The sequence below is a fragment of the Pseudorasbora parva genome, chromosome 1, assembly GCF_024679245.1.
Source record: "Pseudorasbora parva isolate DD20220531a chromosome 1, ASM2467924v1, whole genome shotgun sequence".
Classification (NCBI taxonomy): Eukaryota; Metazoa; Chordata; class Actinopteri; order Cypriniformes; family Gobionidae; genus Pseudorasbora; species Pseudorasbora parva.
This window is the reverse complement of record NC_090172.1, coordinates 52,466,139-52,486,273: the sequence shown is the minus strand read 5'-3', so window position 1 is coordinate 52,486,273 and position 20,135 is coordinate 52,466,139. Positions and strand designations below refer to the sequence as shown.

Here is a 20,135-nt window from a genome sequence, read left to right as displayed (position 1 = left end):
ACAATGAAAATGGCTTCCATTTTAGAAACAATAAAACATTTTTTAAAAAGCCTCCAGCATTTTCAGACGCGATTCCCAAAAGACTTATGTCTTTAACAATGCATCCAATGCATTAAATTTAAGAGGACAACTTGCATCATTGTACCTCAAGGACTAATCATTGAGGTGTTTATGAACAAAAGCTTTCTGGAAATGTATTCGAAATTAGATGGGCTGTGCGCGATGACTCTCCGTCATTGTGTTTGGACCTAGGCAAGTTCATTATTCACACACCTCATCACTTCTGCACACCGGACAATGGAGTGCTTTTCCCATCTCGAGGGAAGTTGCTTTGCTCCTGGAGGCCATTCGCGCTGATGGAGCGTGGCATTGCAGCCGTGTAACAAGATGGACTTTTTAACCCCCTCTAAAAGGTGAGTAATGGGCCATACGGGTTTAGTCAGTGATTTCCATTAAGGGGGTTTCTAGCCCTTTGCATTCCTCTGGCATTAAAATTGCAGGGTTTGTGTTTCACGTCTCCTCAGAACTTACCATCTGGATCAGAGAGGCTGGAGAACGACAAACGCTAAAGCTGTATTGAACGAACGCAGATGTCAGGTCAACACATCGTGAGCAATGCAACTTTAAACCCTCATATTTCACACAAGTGACAAGAGAAAACGAAAGTGTTTTATTTGGTGTTCTTAAGAGCAATGTACATGGGAGGAAACTGAGGAGTTGTGATATATAAACTTAAAAAACAGTATGCGAATGTGAACGGAAAGATTCAAAATAACACTAAGAGTAGACGTGTTAACCATCAGAACGTAAACAAGCAAGGTTTCTAGAAACGGTTAGGAAAAATACAAAATGTCTCCCCATAATCCTTAAGGACAAAAAAAAAATGTATAGAAAAGACAAAAGTGCTGTGGAGTGTCAGTGAAACCAAGATAACGACTTGAACATCGATTGTGCTGGTCCTGGTGCTTCCTTACATTTCCAACAGTGATTGGGTCTAGTTGGAGTCCCTGAGGAAATGTAATGAGGTCTTTGAGGAACCAGACAGATTTAAAAACATTGAGGGCAATAACGAATGTCCAAAGTTATGCAGTGTCCTATTAGCCAAAGATAGGCTGAAATTAGGAAAAGGGGTACACTGCAAAAAAATGGTCGTATAGCACAATGTCATAAATCAGCAAAAAAAACAAATAACATGCTTGCTTTAAACTTTACTAGCTTTAAGGCAATTTAAAGTAATAGTGTACAAATTAAGATCTGAGATTCTTACAAGACCAGTAAAGGAAGTGTTTAACCTTCATAAAATGTTGACAATCAACCTTATGAGGTTACACTAAATATTATATCAAACGTTTAATTTTCTACTCTACATGATGTATCGTTTTAGCCCTGATATTGTGATGTCAAGTAAAAGGAAACATAGCTAATACGCGCTCAGTCACGATTCGAAAAACGTGATTATCGGATTAACTTCAAAGTGTAACCTTCAAAGAGTGAAAGTTTATCACTTGCACGGGGGGATTTTTTTTTAAAAGTGAAATTTCACATTTAAAGAAATCTAGTATTTGACCATGTCTAAACATGTATTCAAATGTAAAACCTACAAATAAGTAAGCAGTTATGATCTGCAATACTTTGAGCAACTTGAATATTATTTATTAAAGAGCCATATAGGCACTGGGTAATGGCATTACAAATTAAATTATTTATTTTTTTCAGCCACAAATGACTAATTTGCATCTTTTCATTGGAATTCTCTACTTTAACCTTAAAGGTGGGGTAAGTGTTATTTCAAAACCGTTTTAGGAAAAGGACTGGGGCCGAGTGGAATAACAAACTTGTAGCCAATCATCAGGTTAGGGGCGTGTCTATGGTGAGACGAGAGGCTCAGTGCGCGTCATTATTCAAAACACACAGGAGTCACACAGGATGCACATTAGCCAAGAAAGAACTAATATATGCTGGCTTTTGCTTGAATATGCTTGTGTGTCATGTTCGCTTGTTTGTTCATTTGCCATCGTATTGTGGCTCACTTCAGCGATGATAAAGCCCCTTTCATTTCCACACCGTATGGAGCATCTAAATCCCCTCAGTGTTTCAAGGTTTCAAGTGTCAGCTCACAAAATGTGTCCAACAGGTAAGATACTATACTCCTAATATAAGTTTGTTTCCTCTTTTCATCTATATAACCCATCTGGTCATAATTGTAATATGTTGTTAGCTGGAATATCGAGCTTCTATACTAACGTTATCGACTTGTTAATGAGAACGGTTTGTGTTTTAGTGATCGCTATACCTCTAATCTTGTCATAACTGTAATATGTTGTTAGCTTGACTATCAAGCTTGTGTTCTATCGAGTTGTTAATGAGAACTGTTTGTGTTTTGTGATCGCTATAACTCTGATCTTGTCATAATTGTAATATGTCATTAGCTGGACTGTCGGCTCGTGTTCTATCGAATTGTTCATGAGAACGGTTTGTGTTTTTGTGATGAAGGGGTGACTTTTTCATTGAATTTTCAACCTGGATTAGTTACACACAGATTCTGCCATAGTCGTTGTCTGGGTTACGTATGTGTGGGGCGGAGCTATATAGGGCAGAGACCCTTTTTGGGGGTAGGGGCGTGTTTGTTTTGGTGATTTGAAATAACAACAAAGGTTACCAGATAGCACCCACCCCACCTTTAACTACTACACTAATCTTAATAGAAATAATAGAAATATTAGAAGATATTAGAATATTAAATAACATCGATATTAGATATTAAAATAGAACATTTTAAAGTGGTTTTAAATAGACCATAATTATTGCACAAATAGTATTTAGTACCAGAAGATCTCCTCAAAATATTAAATAAATATTAATAAACTAAAATATAGAACATTTATTTAATTGAAAAATAGTTTTCAATAGTATCATATTTGACCATGAGAGTAAGGAAAACCTAAACCATATTAAAATGATACTGTAAATGTGGTTGATGTAATAATCAATGCACACTATGCTGTACTGTTTACCAAAAATTGCTGCAAATACCTGTGAAGCTGCTGTCTATTCAAATGTATTTTGTAACAAAATGTTGTTTGAGAGCGCCGTGATCACGTGACCGCGCACGCTGCCGCGAGATGAACGCATGTCGCAACTCTGTTATTGAACGGCTCTGGTTTTAACTGTTATGCAACACTACGAGCACCTAAAGGGTATTTGTTGTTTGAATTTCGTATTATAACTTAAGAATTTTTTTTAAAGCTTAGACTTTTTCATGTCAAAAAAAAAAAATCTTGGGCAGAGTGAGACGGTGAGAGTAGAGCCTGAACGTGTTCGTCTCACGACAAATGTGTGGGAGTTGGCAACCCCGAGACTTACGGTCGAATGCAACGCACCGCGCGTGTGCGTGCGTGTGTGTGTAAGAGAGAGAGAGTGTGTGTAAGAGAGAGAGAGACAGAGAGAGAGAGAGCGCTTGCGAGAGCGAGTGTGCAAAGAGAGACGCACGAGAGATGGAGGGAGAGCAGGGAAAGAAAATGCAACTGAACGAATACAGTGTGCGTGTTTTAAATAGCGTTAAAAAAATATATTAACAAAACCTAATATGTAGCAGCCGTTGTTGATTCTGTGGCGCGCCACCACAAATTAGTCTATGTGTGGGAAACACTGATTAGATCTTAAGAGTTAGTTTGCCCAAAAATTTAAATTCTGTCATTAATTACTCACCCATCTGTTTTTCTAAACCCGTAAGACTTTCGTTCATCTTAATGCAAATTCTTATTGATGAAATCAGAGTTCTCTGACCCCTCTCTGACATGGAAGGCCTATACCACTGCAACTTTGACACTTCAAAATGTTCATGAAGAGATCGGAAAAATAATCCATAAGAACTAAGTGGTTTAGTCCAAATGTAAGTTTACTCCCATATAAAAATTGATCAGCGAACATAAACAGAAGCTCAACCGAACTTGAACGATAACCAAGAACAAACCTCTTGATGAAGCTCAAACATGCAGGCAACCGATGAGGCCCATTCTCGTGTGTTACAAGCAACTTCAACGTGTTTGTTCCTGTGCGTCATTCGAGTCTGGCTGAGCTTCTGTTTATGTTCGCTGATCAATTTTTATATGAGAGTAAACATCTAAACTAAATCTGTTCCTCATAAAAAGAAATCAAGTCTCTTCAGAAAATTTGGACTAAACAACTTCAATTTATATGAATACATTTTTCAATCTCTTTATGAACTTTTTGAAGCATCACATTTTTTAATGGCATCTGCTGTCTAAGGAGGGGTAATAGAGCTCTCCAATTTAATAAAAATATATCTTAATTTGCGTTCCGAAGAGGAACGAAAGTCTCACGGGTTTTGGAACGACATGAGGGTGAGTAAATGACACAATTTTCATCTTTGGGTGAACTGACCCTTTAAAGGGATACTTGCTTTTTATGCTTTTTTATATTTAAACTACGTTATTCCCTTAACTAAAACGAGTTGATACATACCTCTCTCGTCTGAGTGCCTTCACTTAATCGCTCTGACGTGCTGTGACGATCTGAGAGCATTTAGCTTAGCCAACTAAGCCCAGTTCATTCACTATGGTACCAAACAGAGATCAAGTTAGAAGTGACCAAACACCTCCATGTTTCCCTATTTAAATACAGTTACAACGAACAGCTGAATGATCAAGTATGGTGACAAAACAAAATGTATGGCGGAATAGCACTTCTGAGAGTACTTCGACTCGGCGCAGTAAAAAGCCACAGCTGAAAAATCCTCAAGATGTGAGGGAGGATTTTTCAGCTATCAGATCTTCACCGCGCGTCAGAGCGATTAAGAGCAAGCACTGAGACGAGAGAGGTATGCATCAATTCGTCTTAGTTAAGGGAATACCACAGTTTAATATGAATAAGCGGTGAAGTATCCCTTTAAAGTGATAGCAGCCTAATATACAGACTGCTGTCATTAATCTTAATTAAATAATAAAATACTAAGATGAATTTATTTAATTTATACATTTCACATTTGATTATTCAATTTCTATACCTGAATACTGATAGACTTACCAGAAAAACATAGGCTAAAGCACTGTTTATTTAATTTGTATCTTTGTTCTGTGGCCTTTATCTATGCTAATTGATTGTTATTTTCTATACAGATTATCTCCCCTACAAAATCACCTAAATCTAGAAATATTCATTCATTCCAAATAGAGCTATTGATCTGTTGAAGCCATTTTGATATCACAATATATACTGCAGAAAAAAATATATCACAAAGTCAGTTTTTTCAATATAATGCAGCCCTAATTAATTGTATATGAGGTCTGCAAATTTTGCAACCCTTTCATCAAAAATCATGATGAAATGGTTCATTTCATAAAATTTGATCATGACTAAGATGCCATTTTTTCTAGCAATTATCATTAAACATCAAAATCAAATAGAAAGGCGGGATTAGCTAGATTAGGAACCAAATGTTGGTTTTAAAAGCATTTATTCAAGCATAGTCATGTTAAAATGGTTATATAAAATGGTTAAAATAAAATGGTTGCATGATGCATGCTTAATGGTGTCTGTCAAAAAAAAAATTATTTGGAGTAAAAAAAAAAAATCTAGAAAATGTAATGATATTACATCTCATTCTTATGCTGTAGAACTTTAGAAGGGGTCAAAATTGGCAACATTCTGAGTTTCACAAAGTGTCTTATTAATAGCTTTTTAGCAGATTTAACATAATATTTACAAATTTCTTTACTCACTCTCAATAGCTTTAGTGTTTTGGATTTTTACATCTCATTTAGATGAGGTTCAGTCAATGAAACCCTTGAGTTTGCTGGGGGAAAAAGCCTCTGGAAGGGGCTGTTCTGAGGCGGATCCGGATTCTACATTTCACACATACCTGGGGTTCTGTGTGCAGACGAATGTGTGTTCCTCTGTGCTCTGATAAAGATCTCTTCACCACCCTGCGGTGCCTGAAGTGATAATAATCTCCAAATACCTATGGGGGGAAAAAAAACACAAGGCTACATTTAGCTCACTACATACAGATTTCTTGAAATTTCTTTTTTCTTCTTCTTCTATAATTTTTCAAGGAATTTAAGACAGCCATTTTGTTTGTATATATAAATGTAAAGGCAAGAACAAAAACATAGCAAAAATCTAAACAACCACAAAAATATAGCATCAATAACATTATTAACCTAAATTTTTTTATTTTACAAAACACACACACACACACACACACACACACACACACACACACACACACACACACACACACACACACACATCAAAATATCTTGATACATTTTACAGAAGAAAGAAATTACCAGGTTTAGAAAGATGTGAAAGTAAATGATGACAGAATAAAAAATGTTGGGTGAACTAACACTTTAAATAGCAGGAAATGGAGTTTTATATTATATATCCTTCTAAACCTGTGGTAATTTCTTTCTTCTGTGAAATTTATCAAAATATTTTGAAGAATGTTGGAAACCAAAATAATGTGTCTTCTGTATAATAATGTCTGCTTGTTCACAGTTTGCTTAAGTCTATTCTGTAACACAGAAGGTAAATGAAAGCAAATGCCACTCCATTACAGATCATCGGTAAGAAGCCCAGCTGTGGACCCAAGCATGACCTTAATGATCCAGATGGAAGAAATATTAACAGAGAGAAATGCACACAGCTGTACATGTCCAACAGCCTCAAGTACAACTAACACTGAAAGAGTCGATCTCCTGTCAGCCGACTGCACAATCACACATGACAAGATCATCCAGAGGGCCAGAGTCATCAAACCGGCACTGGTGCAGATCGATTTCTCTCTCCGTTTGATGAAAGCTAAATGTCTGGAGTAAGCCGGGGTTCATGCTGTCATGCTATAGATTTAGACTATAGGGAAAGATTTTCCAGACATCAAAACAGCTGTACATCAAGACATGCTCATTCGCAAGACCAGAAACATTGACGACTGTACAACCTACAGCTACTAAATACATTCATTAGTTAAAGCAGGAAATTGGTAGTGAAATAAAAACAAACCAAATTGTACCATCATTTTTAAGGGATGAATTCCAAAATACAGCAAACCAACTTTCGCAAGGCGCAGTGCAACGAAGTCATTCTTTAGTCAAAGGGCGTTACTGTAATAGGAACCGCTGTCAGGAGGATCGAGGACAACAGCTCTACATTTATTCTTCCATGACGTCCTTAGTATACAGACCGGATTACAGCACATTGATGTAAACATCTCCACCCAAACAAAGCCAGTGAGGCAATAAGCCCTTGACAAAGCAAATTTGACAACTGGTGACCCAGTAAAAACATAATAAACACTGAAAACATCAAACATAGAAGGGTAAAAATAAAACCCTTAAAAAAGGAAAAAGCCAAAGAGATAGAAGACTGAATGAGAGATGAAACGCCTGGCATGTTTCGTGGTTAACAAGAGAACAATAAATGACAGAGAATAACACAAGAATCGATCGCAAGAAAAGATAACCGAAGATGGATGGGTAATAAGCACATGCGGTGCTCTGAGAGCTTTTTTAGTCACAAAGGGATATAGATTGTGGATGGGTATGGGTGTATTGTGTAAGATAAGAGTCCTAAAAAGATGAGCATCAATCTCAGACGGGCATGATCCAGCGGCTCCAGGGCACAGGGGAGCGCAGATGGAGATATGCTGGTCTTGTCATATCGGACCACCATCAGACAACCATCTCAAATGCCTGGAAACATGCAAGAGGAAAGGCATGTGGAGGAGAAGGAAAAAAAACCTTATATCTACACTAAAACTTACAATTCACATCTGAAAATGATATGTGTTGGTTAAACAGTTGGCATGCCTTTGCAAAATGTGTTCCTTATGTCTGGAAGCAACCTACACATTCCGACTCTTCAGACCAGGCTACAATAGAACATATCATTATTAACTTACTTTAACTGCCATAAATATAGCAGTTAATCAGTTTTGTCCCACTATTTGCATGAAACCCTAGCTGCTAATGGCATGATTTGCGTTCTTATGAGACTTAACACAGAAGGGCTACAAACTGGTGTCTAATTAATACTTTTAAAGCATTAGAGGCTGAACACTATTAGAAAAACTAAATTATTCCAACATGAAAAGCAGTTAGTTTTAAACAAGCATTTTTTACCAATGTTTTTTTAAGTAAATAACTAAAAACCAACTGAAAGCTTAATTTAAGCTTAATTGAAATGAAATATGAAATGAAAGGACTGCATATAAGTTAAAGGCTACACAAACTTGACATCTTACAACTTTGACCAAAGAGCATGACCTGTAATTAAAAGAAACATTATTTTAGCCAACATTTTAGTTTTAGCCAAGACGCTGAGGTAATGCTAGTATAACCACATAATAACAGCATGTAAAGAGTATTACTTGGCATTAGAATCTAACCTCAGTGTCTGGCCCACAGTTTGGGGGTTTGACCATACGACACAGCACTGACCAGGAGTGGTTCGCAGTTTCCCACACAAATTAGGGATATTATCTAAAATTAGCCTCCGCCTTGAAACTATCATTAACATTCCTTGCCATCTTCTCTTTAATGAAGGCAAGAGCACGTTCAGCTGTTGGAAATGTAACTAGTAGGTAGAATAAAACAATGGAAATGGCAAGTAGATAAGCCTGAGCTGGTGGAGGAAACACAGATGTTTACTGTGGGAAAATGAGCTGGCAGTGGGTAGGCTTAATTTGTGATCATTTCAAGAGCAATTACAAATCAAGGGAACAATCCATCTAACTAATTGAGCAAATGGAGCAATTAGTCTCTGAAATTGAAATCAGTATCTGTGGATGTGCATCACTATCATGCATCAGTCCAACTTATCCATAAAGCATCAATATTTTGGCTGTGCTGTTTTTTTTTCTTCTATGGTTGCAAGTTCTGTCGTTACCAATAGAGTTCAATGGAACTTGTCGCCATAATTGGCGAACAATGCTTTTGGGAAACGCAGGCCAATTAATCAGCCAATGTCTGGTTTAAGTCAGCTTCCATAATCTACTGACAGCTTTGACAAAGGATGAGATACAAAAAATATTATAGCAGCAACTGTTTACCATTATAAATATATAAACATCATAGACGCATCGTAAAGTATACACAGCAAGTCTAAAATGAACTACAAATTTAAAAAAAAAAAAGTACAAATCAAGCACCACTCGTAAAAAAGCTGATACGTTCATGACTTCCTTTTTAATGCTAAAGAATGAGTAAAGAATGAAATGGTTAAAGCATTTGCTGACAAGAGTTGTTTCAGCATTTCTATAAGAATCAACACTGAAAGGGAGCGCTGTGAAAACAGTTTAATAGTGTAATTTATCTTGTAATGAGCTTGACCTTAAGATACGCAAACAAACACTTACAAACCAAATGAGGACAAGGGCAAAAGTGAGAGCATGAATACAGAGAACACTGAAAAGATGTTTCAGAGAAACTCGATGACACCGTGACATCAACAACAAAAAAATGTGATACCCCATTTACAGCTTTTGGTTAGAAAAAGTGCTTGTCCATGTTTATATAAAAGTTAAAAGACACAACCACACTCCACGTCAGAGGTGCTCACTGGAACTGAAGCAGCAGTCCAAACCCACACTGGAAAACAACATAACTAGCAGTTTCCCTTAATACCAGAAGGCCAAATCTTTCGTGAGAAATTGTAGAAAGCAGTAATGGTCAAGCAGAGCTTTTAACTTGGGTTGTAAAAAAAATCTGGTTGTTCAATACAATTGTATCATATAAGTGCATTTATATAAAACATAAAATACATATCATATACAGATGTTCACAGATAGTTTGTTTTGTTCCGAAACAGGGACATTATACGAATGAAGGCTCCGTCATTCCCGCTGTTTAATGATATGCTACATTCGTATTAATACTGCAGTAAATGAAAACATGCTCCCTGGATCTCCCAGTGCTGTCTGGAGGTTAAATGTTTCAAGACACACGGTCTCAGAGCGATTGTTTTGTTTAGGATCCGAGCATGGTTGCCGTAATAACGTTTATTGAAAGAAACCGTTTTCCTCGTTTACATGCAAGCCAGTAAACTGACAACACAAGCAATTCGCATTTACATGACTTTATTAATAAACTTTATAAATAATTAAATCTTCTTTTTGTTTTTGTCACCTATCACACGTGCACACTTCAATTTTCTGCGTTAAAAGAAAACGGGTTACCGTGTTTACATGACCACTTGCATTGTGAACGTGCATGTAAACGCACTTAAAGTCTTTTCTGATTATGTAAGAAACTTGACAGAATAGTGCTGTCTCTGAGGCATGGTACAAACATATTACTTATGTTTAAATCAAGAAAGTGAGATTCAAACAACTAGTTAAGCTATATAACAATACGTTTTCTGTCGATAAAGGTATCCAAGTAGTTGCTCACACACTCTAAAAAATAATTCAGTGGCTTAGTAAATATCACAGTAATAATTAACTTTATTAACTTAATAAAATCTCTCAATATCATTTACTTGATGGTTTTAGTTAAACATACCAAAATAATTGACTAAAAATCCAACAGTTAATTTTGTCTAAAATTTATAGTTATATTTAAGTTTTTTTCACTAAAATAATTTAGTATTCAAATAACCAATTATTTATTTTAAATATACTTAATACATTTGCGAAATTTATTTCAAAATATTTGAGAATGGAGAATTAAACCGATCTGTTTCAAGAACCACAAATATTACTTAATTAAAATCAAGATTATTAATATTTAACACACTGAAGAAATTGAGTAAGTTTACTCGATTAAAACAATGCACCCCTCCCCCACCCTCTGAGGTGAGGACAGCTCGACGGTTGAGTGAGTGCGGATATTTGAATTCTCCTCAGTCACCAGAGCAGTTTCTTCTTCTCAGCGTCGCAGAATTGAGGCATTTCCTCTGTGAAATTCAGGTTTGTATGTTTTTTTATTATCTACATAATCATTACTGTGCTTAAAGGCATTTTATTTAATTCAAAACAACATACAGGGACAGTGTGAGTCACCTTAAGTTAACGTGTGGCGTTGGTCTTTGAAACGCCTGCTGTGTTGCTCAAAACACACAACTTTATTCCTAAAGATAATGAATATTATGAATTTGGATGATAAAATCTTATTAAAACTGGGCACTGTTTGTTTATTGTCAGGTTATGGAGTCTGGCGCCTCGCAGCATCTTTCAGCTACGAATGAAACGCAGGACAGCTGTCTCAAGTTCAAAGTCCACCCGCAGACCGCTAACCTTAGTCCATCTCAGGCTCGAGAAACAGCGCTGATACGGTGGAAATGGGATAACAGACCGGTTGATTACACTTGAATTACTTTTAAATGTTTAATTTTTACTTCTAAAATGTTTGTTACATGAGTTTAAATGTTGTAAAATAACTGTTATTCTTTACATGTCAAAACAGTAATATATGCTGTAACGTTATTGCTGTACTCATCGACAATAAAGGCCATGTCATGTATAAGTGTGTTTGTGTGGACTGTGGAGTATTTTACAAAGGTTTAGAGGAAATTAAAGTTATAGTATACAAGTTAGTAATACTCATAAATAAAAACAGTTCATATTAGTCATAAATATTGGTTTTTAAAATGCTTTTTACTCATTTTTTTCTACTCAATTGAATTTGTTAATGTTACAAATGCAGTTACTCAGATCTACTTAATTTTTTTACTTACATTTACTCAGATCATATGGTGTCTATAATTGATTTCACTGCTTTAAAATTTACTCAATTTTTTTAGTGTAAAAATGTTTCACCAAAAAAATTGAGTAAATCATAGTATTAGTTTTTAGAGTGCATGTCTAATAAAACACATACACCTGGTTTAACAAACAATGGCTTAGATTAAGCCAGGATTAGGCCTTAGTTCAATTAGGGGATTTAAGTATCTTTTATAATCGTGCCTTAGACAAAAACATTACTGATGTGCATCTTAAGACAAAACAATGGCACTTGAAAATATGTCGGTGCAAGGTGCTTTCAGTTAAAACAGCTCATCCATGCACTGTAAAAGAAATAAAATAATGTCTCCAATTGAACATTTTCTAGTGACTGATCACATCTACATTTTTCAGTTGGCCGAATTGAAATTCTGTGAATTGACGCAATTTAATTCACAGAAATTCAATTTGGCCAACTGAAAAATTAAGATGTGATCAGTCACTTGAAAATGTTTAATTGGAGACCTGAATTTTTTTTTACAGTAAGCGTTTTTGGTGTTTCTAAGAAAGTAAAAAAGGAAATTGAGGGTATGACATTGAAGGCTCCAATTCTCTTTCACTTTCACTATTATTAAAAAGTCATCAGGATACACTATAACAGAATCCTGCTCAGTCTTTAAAGTACAACAAAGAGGTGAATCAAAAGTTATTGCCTTTGGTGTTATACACTAAATAAAGCCATATGGGTTTGAAATTGCATGATGAGTAAATCATCACACAGAATTAATTTCTAATGACATCATATGTATGGCGTATGATATGACATTGACAGGTGGTGCAATTACACAGACCATTAAATTGGTTAAAATAGCTTTTTATATGGATTTAAACATTGTAGGAAACATTTAGGATAATGCAAGTACACATCAGCAAAATATATAACATTGTTCTAGTTTTTTTGTTGATATTTTAAACTTTTTGTGCAAAAAATTGCAACATTTGTAACATTTTATATCATTATAAAATATAATTTTGTCTCTGATGAATCAAATAATATCTTAAATTATCTTACTAATATCACCAAACTGTTGGTTGTGTATTTTATAATCTCTTCAAATCAAATGCGTAATTGTCGCTCATCTTATTGACTTGCCTGTCACTTTTTTACCTTCACTTTCTATTTTATACATGCCATTCATTTATACCAGAAGGTCTTCATTTCTTACACTTCACTCATAATGCTCTCTTTTCCCCTCCTCCAACTTATTTTGAGTCTCATTTCAGCTCTGTCTATTCACAGCCAGGGATTGATAAATCACCATAGCCATCAATCAATATTGCAGCCCCTTCTCAGAGTCCACAAACCTTCCAAACAACATTTAGAGGAAATTAGACCGCACAAATTGTCCCTGCAGATCTCAGTCCAGGTGTAAGTGAACATGGAACATTAAGGGAGTGCTTCCAATCTCCAGGTGGGTCGAGCCACGAAGCGTGATACTCCAGTGAAGAGTATCTCCACACATTGTCGTAAGATTATGATCATTACTTTTTCTGCTGAGGTCATCTGAAAGCTTGATTCAGATTTATGAAGACGGCCAAAAGACGAGTTTCCAGCTGCACAGTACCTTCCCTAGAGATGGACTAAGAAGAAAACTCTTACAGCTGCCAAAAGAAAAAATATAAATGTCTGAATCCTACGAAGGAACCTTTTAGGCGAAGATGTGGGTTGCTTCTGGGTGAGCTGAGTTTGTGCATTGCCGTTTAATATAAAAAAAATTAAAAAGACAAGCACAGCTAAACAGCACTTTTTTGGAAGCAGGTCCATGAGCTGACTTGAACGTTGTTCTCACAGTGGATAATGTAGGGCTATGTGGCAATTTATAAGAACATTATCTTTTTCATTTTAAAGTTCTTTAAGAGGTGAATCTGGATGAATATTTTGAAGAAGTTCTAGGAAACGTCTAGAGCTGTACGATCTATCATAATCAATTAAACCTGATCTATGGATATGGCTCCACTGAATGCAAAACATTTCGACTTTTGGAAACTGATCTGTGCATACAGATTTCACATTAGTAGCTGGTTAATCAATTACACTTGAAACCCCAACTAGAGCTTTCCAAACATAACAGGTCTCCTTCAACTCATGCATTATTAAAGAGAGATTTTTGGAAAATGCGCTGTGGAGGGGAAAAAAAGATAGAGAGGGCATTGACAGAAGATGAGGAGCAAAAAAACACATTCATACCTGGCTACCCATGGTTACTATAGAAACAGCCAATGGCAGGCAATAAATTTGACATCTTGGTTTTAGTAACAGCAAAAACAGAGACACCAATAACCATTCCAGAGAAATAATATCCATGTTGCACTGTCAAGCGAGTTGACATCACATTTTCCATGCTTTAGCAACTGCTTTCATGCCTACCATGACAATATTCAAAATAAGCCATACTGAAGTAAGGATGTTCAAATAAATTGCAATGCATTCCCTAGGTGATTTCCCATGGTGAATGAACAGAGAAAAAAAACTGACTGATACGAAATGTAAATAAATAAAATGTGTGAAATTATCAAGTATCGCAATGTGGAACATCATATTAGCAGGTTCACCAAAGAAATTCCCTGTGTTCAACAATGAGACTTGATGCTCTGTGGTAGCTAATGTGAACCACTACCATCTGAAGAAGTAAAAAAGATTTGACCAGACAAGAAACCCCTTTTACAGGTGTGAAGGACAATTACCTAAAAATGTCAAAGACGGCCTCATTACAGAAACGCATTAAAGCACTGAAGATGTCAATGCTACAGTATCCAACGTCACAAAACCTGGAGCAAATCCATTTCAAACTCTCTTCAATCTCATCTTCAAATGAGATTGTTTAGATATTGTGCATTTTTTTGAAAATTATTTCAATTGTCGGTCTGGGTTGACTTTGGTCTAAGATGAAAACAACAGTAGCGAAGCTGGGCCAAATCTAACTTCTTTGTGATGATTTACTCACCATCATGCAGTTTCAAACCCATATGGCTTTATTTAGTGTATAACACCAAAGGCAATAACTTTTGATTCACCTCTTTGTTGTACTTTAAAGACTGAGCAGGATTCTGTTATAGTGTATCCTGATGATGACTCTTTTTAATAATAGTGAAAGAGAAAGAGAACTGGAGCCGTCAAGTGCTAAAATTACAACAACAACAACAACAAAAAGAACCATTAAAAGGTGTTAAAAATAGCTAATACAATATGCATATTATATTTAAAGCTTGCATTAGAATTAGTGTATAGTGTATTTAGTGTATAACACCAAAGGCAATAACTTTTGATTCACCTCTTTGTTGTACTTTAAAGACTGAGCAGGATTCTGTTATAGTGTATCCTGATGATGACTCTTTTTAATAATAGTGAAAGAGAAAGAGAACTGGAGCCGTCAAGTGCTAAAATTACAACAACAACAACAACAAAAAGAACCATTAAAAGGTGTTAAAAATAGCTAATACAATATGCATATTATATTTAAAGCTTGCATTAGAATTAGATTTATTACAACTGCTCTCCTAAATTCTGATAAAGAAAGATAGACAAACAGATCAGATGATCCAGTTCACAATACTGATCTGAATTAATACTTCACAAATCGAATCAGGTTCCTGATTTTAAATAATTAAACTGTTCTTTAGAGATGGCAATTATTAATGCACAAGTTCTGTCTCTTCCTCACATTTTGTGTCTTCAGGAGACTTATTATTGGCCAGATATTCTTAAAAATGAAAGATCGATAGACAGTTTTGGGTTGAAACAACATGTGAGGGAGTAAATAAAATATTTTAAAGAATTATTTCTTTAAAGAAGTGAATTTCACTGAGCTTTTTGAGTGCTTTTTTACACTTTTTTTTCTTCAAATCTTCAGATACACAAACCATACAGACTACACCCATAACAGGAAGTAACAAGTTTCATTTGTGGTCTCTGAAAAGTTGAGCCAAGAAAAGCAAAGCACATTTGTATTTGAGGAATGTAAAAGCAAATCGTCACAGATTTGCCTGCATCACCTCCAATATGAAGTAAGCATTTTAAGAACTGTATCAAATCAAGAGTAAATGACATAATTGCTTATTATTTTTCATCCTGATTGAGGCATGAAGTGTTAAAAATACAATAATGACTCAATTAAATCCCATGAGGCAAACAAGAGTGCTTTTCTTTTCTTTTCTTTTCTTTTCTTTTCTTTTCTTTTCTTTTCTTTTCTTTTTTCTTTTCTTCTTGAGATGCCAACAACATTAAGCAATAGTAATATTTTAAAAAAAGAATTTGTTGAAGTGTTGTCATTTGGTTGTCAGGGTATTGTTAGGCTAAAAAAAAAAACTAAGAATACCATAGAGATCAAGTCAAAAGTACCCCTAATGCCTGGTTCAGACTACACGATATTAGCCCGAATTTGGCACGATCTGTGTGACGTAAAGGGGGCATAGGGATTCGTAAACGATAATGGACGTCGGGACACAAGAATCGATCGTTTCATCTCGTATAGTGTGTCATAGTATACGACAACCGAATCCGCGTCTGCGATAGTTCACGACGTCATGACAGAAAGACTAGCATGTTGAATTTTTTTGCGGTCCTTCACGACGGGTTCCGTCACGTGTGACGCTGACCAACAGGAGCACAGACAGTTTTCATACACAGCTTTCAAACACGGCGAAACGCAAGAGAGATGATGGAGCGGCTAACTTTAGGAGGAATTATAAAATGGAGGAAAGGTTCGTGGAGCTGTGGCAACAGTACTCCTGCCTGTACGATGTGTCATCGACGGACTACCACAACCAAATAAGAAAAATGCTGGCGAACGATAGCGGAAGCTCTTCAGCAACCCAGTGAGTAACGTTACTGGAATGTAAGCTTAATATATGTTTTACAAATACGTTGTGGTGGCAAGCTTTTACTACTGGCTAATAACTAAATATTTAATATAAAAAGAACAATATTTTACCTCAAGTTCTCTTTTGAGAATTGACAGCCCATAATGTCCTCTTCCAGGAAGCCAAGAACATTTTTTTGTTGGGTTTTCTTTCTATTTTTGCGCTTTTCTAAACATAAAACAGCCAAAACACGCCGCTTCAGACATCGTTTGTTTACACTCTCGTTTCTGAAAGTCAGTGACATCACGCACGTCGTGACAACAAGCGATGATTGGTCGAGTAGCAATGTGTAGTCTGACATGTTTCTAGTCCAGGACATGACAAGATTTTAGGAGTCAAAATCGCATAATCTGACACAGTGACTATCGTAACAGACAAAAATATCTTGTAGTCTAAACCAGGTATAAGTCTCCATAATATTCTGGTCTTAATGGTTTATGGTAAATTTAAAATACTTTTTTCCACCTGTTTTACTGTTGGCCAGTGAAAATCTTAAGTACAATCACTATTTAGGAAAGTAATATGATGCATCTTCCATTACCTTTTTTAGTTATAACCTCAAATCTCTAACCCCAGGTATGATCAATAAGATGCTTGTTCTGAAAACACTAAAGTTTGTTGTAACGGAAAAGTACCACATTATTGCCCTTTAAAAAACTTTATGCACAGGCCTTGGCATTTCATGCCACAGCAAAGGACAAACAACTCCTAGGATAGTGTCTTAAAAATAAACAGCGTATGCAGTAACTTCTGAAACATTAAAAATATTTGGCATCTGCAAACTGCAAACTAAACCTTCATTTCAGGCTTGGTAAAAGGAGCCTCACATAAAGTTTCCTCATCGTCAGCGAGACTTTTAAGGGGAGCGCTGAAAAAAAGCCCATGAAGGGAATTTGTAGGGGTATTAGGATGCTATCCATCAGACCATGGGTGTCATTAATCACGGCAAGAGCAACGTAAATTCCTGTGAGGGTGACAGAATAGAGTGGCAAAGTTAGTAACTAAATTGTTTTCCAAAGCTCTCGATAAGCACCTTTTCCGAAAGTTACTACGGCAGCCGATGGAAAAACACAAACGGACCAAGTGGGAGCAGTGGAAAGTTAATCTTTATTTTCAGAGGAGCAGGAGAAGCTGGTGCAAATGGATCGCGAGCCGCACCATTAACCGGTGCTGTGTGTCAGCAAGCCAACAAGCTGCAGTACGGGCCGCTTATGACCTCCAGGCCTAAATGCTGTAGGGGTTAAAAAAAAACTGTTCACCAAAGCGGCACCACCCTGCTCCAGTGGAGAAGCGAGTTTAGAAGAAAACTTTTCTGGGACATATGCAGTTCCTTTCATTTTCCTCACTCAGAACCAATGCTGCATCTCCGTCTCTCAAAAAGCACTCAATTAGTTTATCTGAGCATACTAAAACAAAAACATTATCTGAGGTTTTGGAGCGTCTTTTTTAAATTGCAGTCTGCTGCATATTTAACAAAATGCACATGTGGTTCTTATTTGCGTCGGAGGAGGTCGAAAGAATGCCTGAAGCATGGACTTTCAAAGAGATTTCAACATAAGCTCTGAACATTAAATCAAAGTGAGAAGCAGGACCAGGTTACGCAAGCAAAGTCATCCATTTAACACGTCTTCTCATTAGAACCAGCTTGATTTGCCCTGTACTACAAATTGTGTCTTTTGTCTCACAAAACCAAAACATTAGATTGTCAAATGGTGATTAAAATGATGTCTAAAGCACTTGTGGAAAACAAAAGGGATGGTTTTTTTTTTTTTTTTTTTTTTTTTTTTTAGGAGCACCATCTCAGTTGATACATCTGGAATGGAAGTGTGTGAAGGCCTGGGTCAAAGGTGAATTAATTTGCACAGAAACACAGAATTGGTTTTCCCTTCTGGGCTCTGGCCCAATTACAGGAAGGGAGAATATGATTGCTCAGGTGTTCAAAGAAAAGAAAAAAAAACGCATAATTTAATGTCAGACATCTACGGCAGAGCAACATCAAAAGACGTGAAAAAGATTATATCAAGGGTAAAGTGAAAACAGTTACAAGACCGTACGGAGTAATAAAACCCCTGAAGTAACCATGATGATATTGCCCACATTCAACTTTTTTTTTTTTTTTTTGCAGAAATCAAAATACTTTTGCATCTGAATTGACATCAACAAGATTATGACGGTATCTGTAAAAATTTTGGAATCAGTAAAATTTTATTATAGTCACCAAGGCTATTTATTTGATCAGAAATACATTAAAACGGTAGCATTGTGAATTGTTACAAATTAAAGGATTAGTTAACTTTAAAACGAAAATTTCCTGATAATTTACTTACCCCCCATCTCATCTAAGATATTCATGTCTTTCTTTCTTCAGTCGAAAAGAAATGTTTGTTGAGGAAATTCCATTCCATTTTTCTCCTCACTATAGACTTCCAAATGTTGAAGGTCCAAATCAATGCAGTTTCAAAGGGCTTCGAAGGTTCTGCGATATCATAGGGGAGCAATAGGGTCTTATCTAGTGAAACGATCTGTCATTAAAGTTTTTTTTTAAATGTATATATTTTTAACCTAAATTGCTCATCTTCTGCTGCTCTGCAACTGCGACACGGGTGGTGATACTTCTGCCTATGTCTAGCCTGACCTTTCCGACGTGATTACACAATCCATGGCAGTGATGGCACATCGCAAAGCAGCACAAGATAATTTAGGTTAAAAAGTATATACACATTTAAAACACAAAATGTTAATGACCGATTGCACAGAGCCTCTTAAGCCCTTTAAAAAAATTAATTGATTTGGACCTTCAATATTTTGGTTGCCATGGAAGACTCTAGTGAGGAGAATAATCCTGGAATGTTTTCCTCAAAAAACTTTCTTCGACCGAAGAAAGAAAGACATCTTGGATGAGATGGGGGCGAGTAAATTATTAGAAATTTTTCATTTTTAAGTGAAATAATCCTTTAAAATACTTTTCTATTCGAATATAGTTTAATTGGCAAATGTTAATTTTAAGCAACATTACTCCAGTCTTCGGTGTCAAATCATTCTAACATGCTGACTTTCTGCTCAAGAAAGATGTATTATTATCAATGTTGAAAACAACATTTTAAATTAAAGTATGTCTGAAATCCAAGGTAGTATCACATGTATCCATCGCAGAGAAGGCAATCCCAGAATGCACTGTGGCAAGCTAAATGAAAATCAATCTACTCCTATTGCATTAAATTAAAGCAATAAATGCAAAAATTAAAATAAATAATAAATAAATAATAATAATAAATAAATAAAATAAATATAATTCTAAAAGTCTAATTTAAAATGTTTGTGTTTTAAACAACATGACTACATGGCTGGCATGGACTCTGAAGTGCCCTGCAAAGGTTGCATACATGGACAGCTCATTTAATTTGGAAAAGTCTATGACTGTGGCAGCACTGGAAATACAGATTTCCCCTTGTAAAAACACATTACTGCATCCTCTGAGCCATGAGCCAGCTGAAAAAATCCTAGGATCAATATATTTTCCACAAAACACTTC

At 35.9% G+C, this 20,135-nt stretch overlaps 1 protein-coding gene across 2 annotated transcripts in view; it reads right to left on the bottom strand.

Annotated features, from left to right (window-relative positions):
- furina (furin (paired basic amino acid cleaving enzyme) a) overlaps nt 1-20,135 on the bottom strand; it is a 130,126-nt gene that overhangs the window by 71,349 nt on the left and 38,642 nt on the right. For both annotated transcript variants that reach the window (XM_067445170.1, XM_067445169.1), the window contains exon 3: nt 5,882-5,980. In XM_067445170.1, coding sequence (XP_067301271.1) covers nt 5,882-5,980 — 99 coding nt within the window. The remainder of the gene's footprint in view (nt 1-5,881; nt 5,981-20,135) is intronic.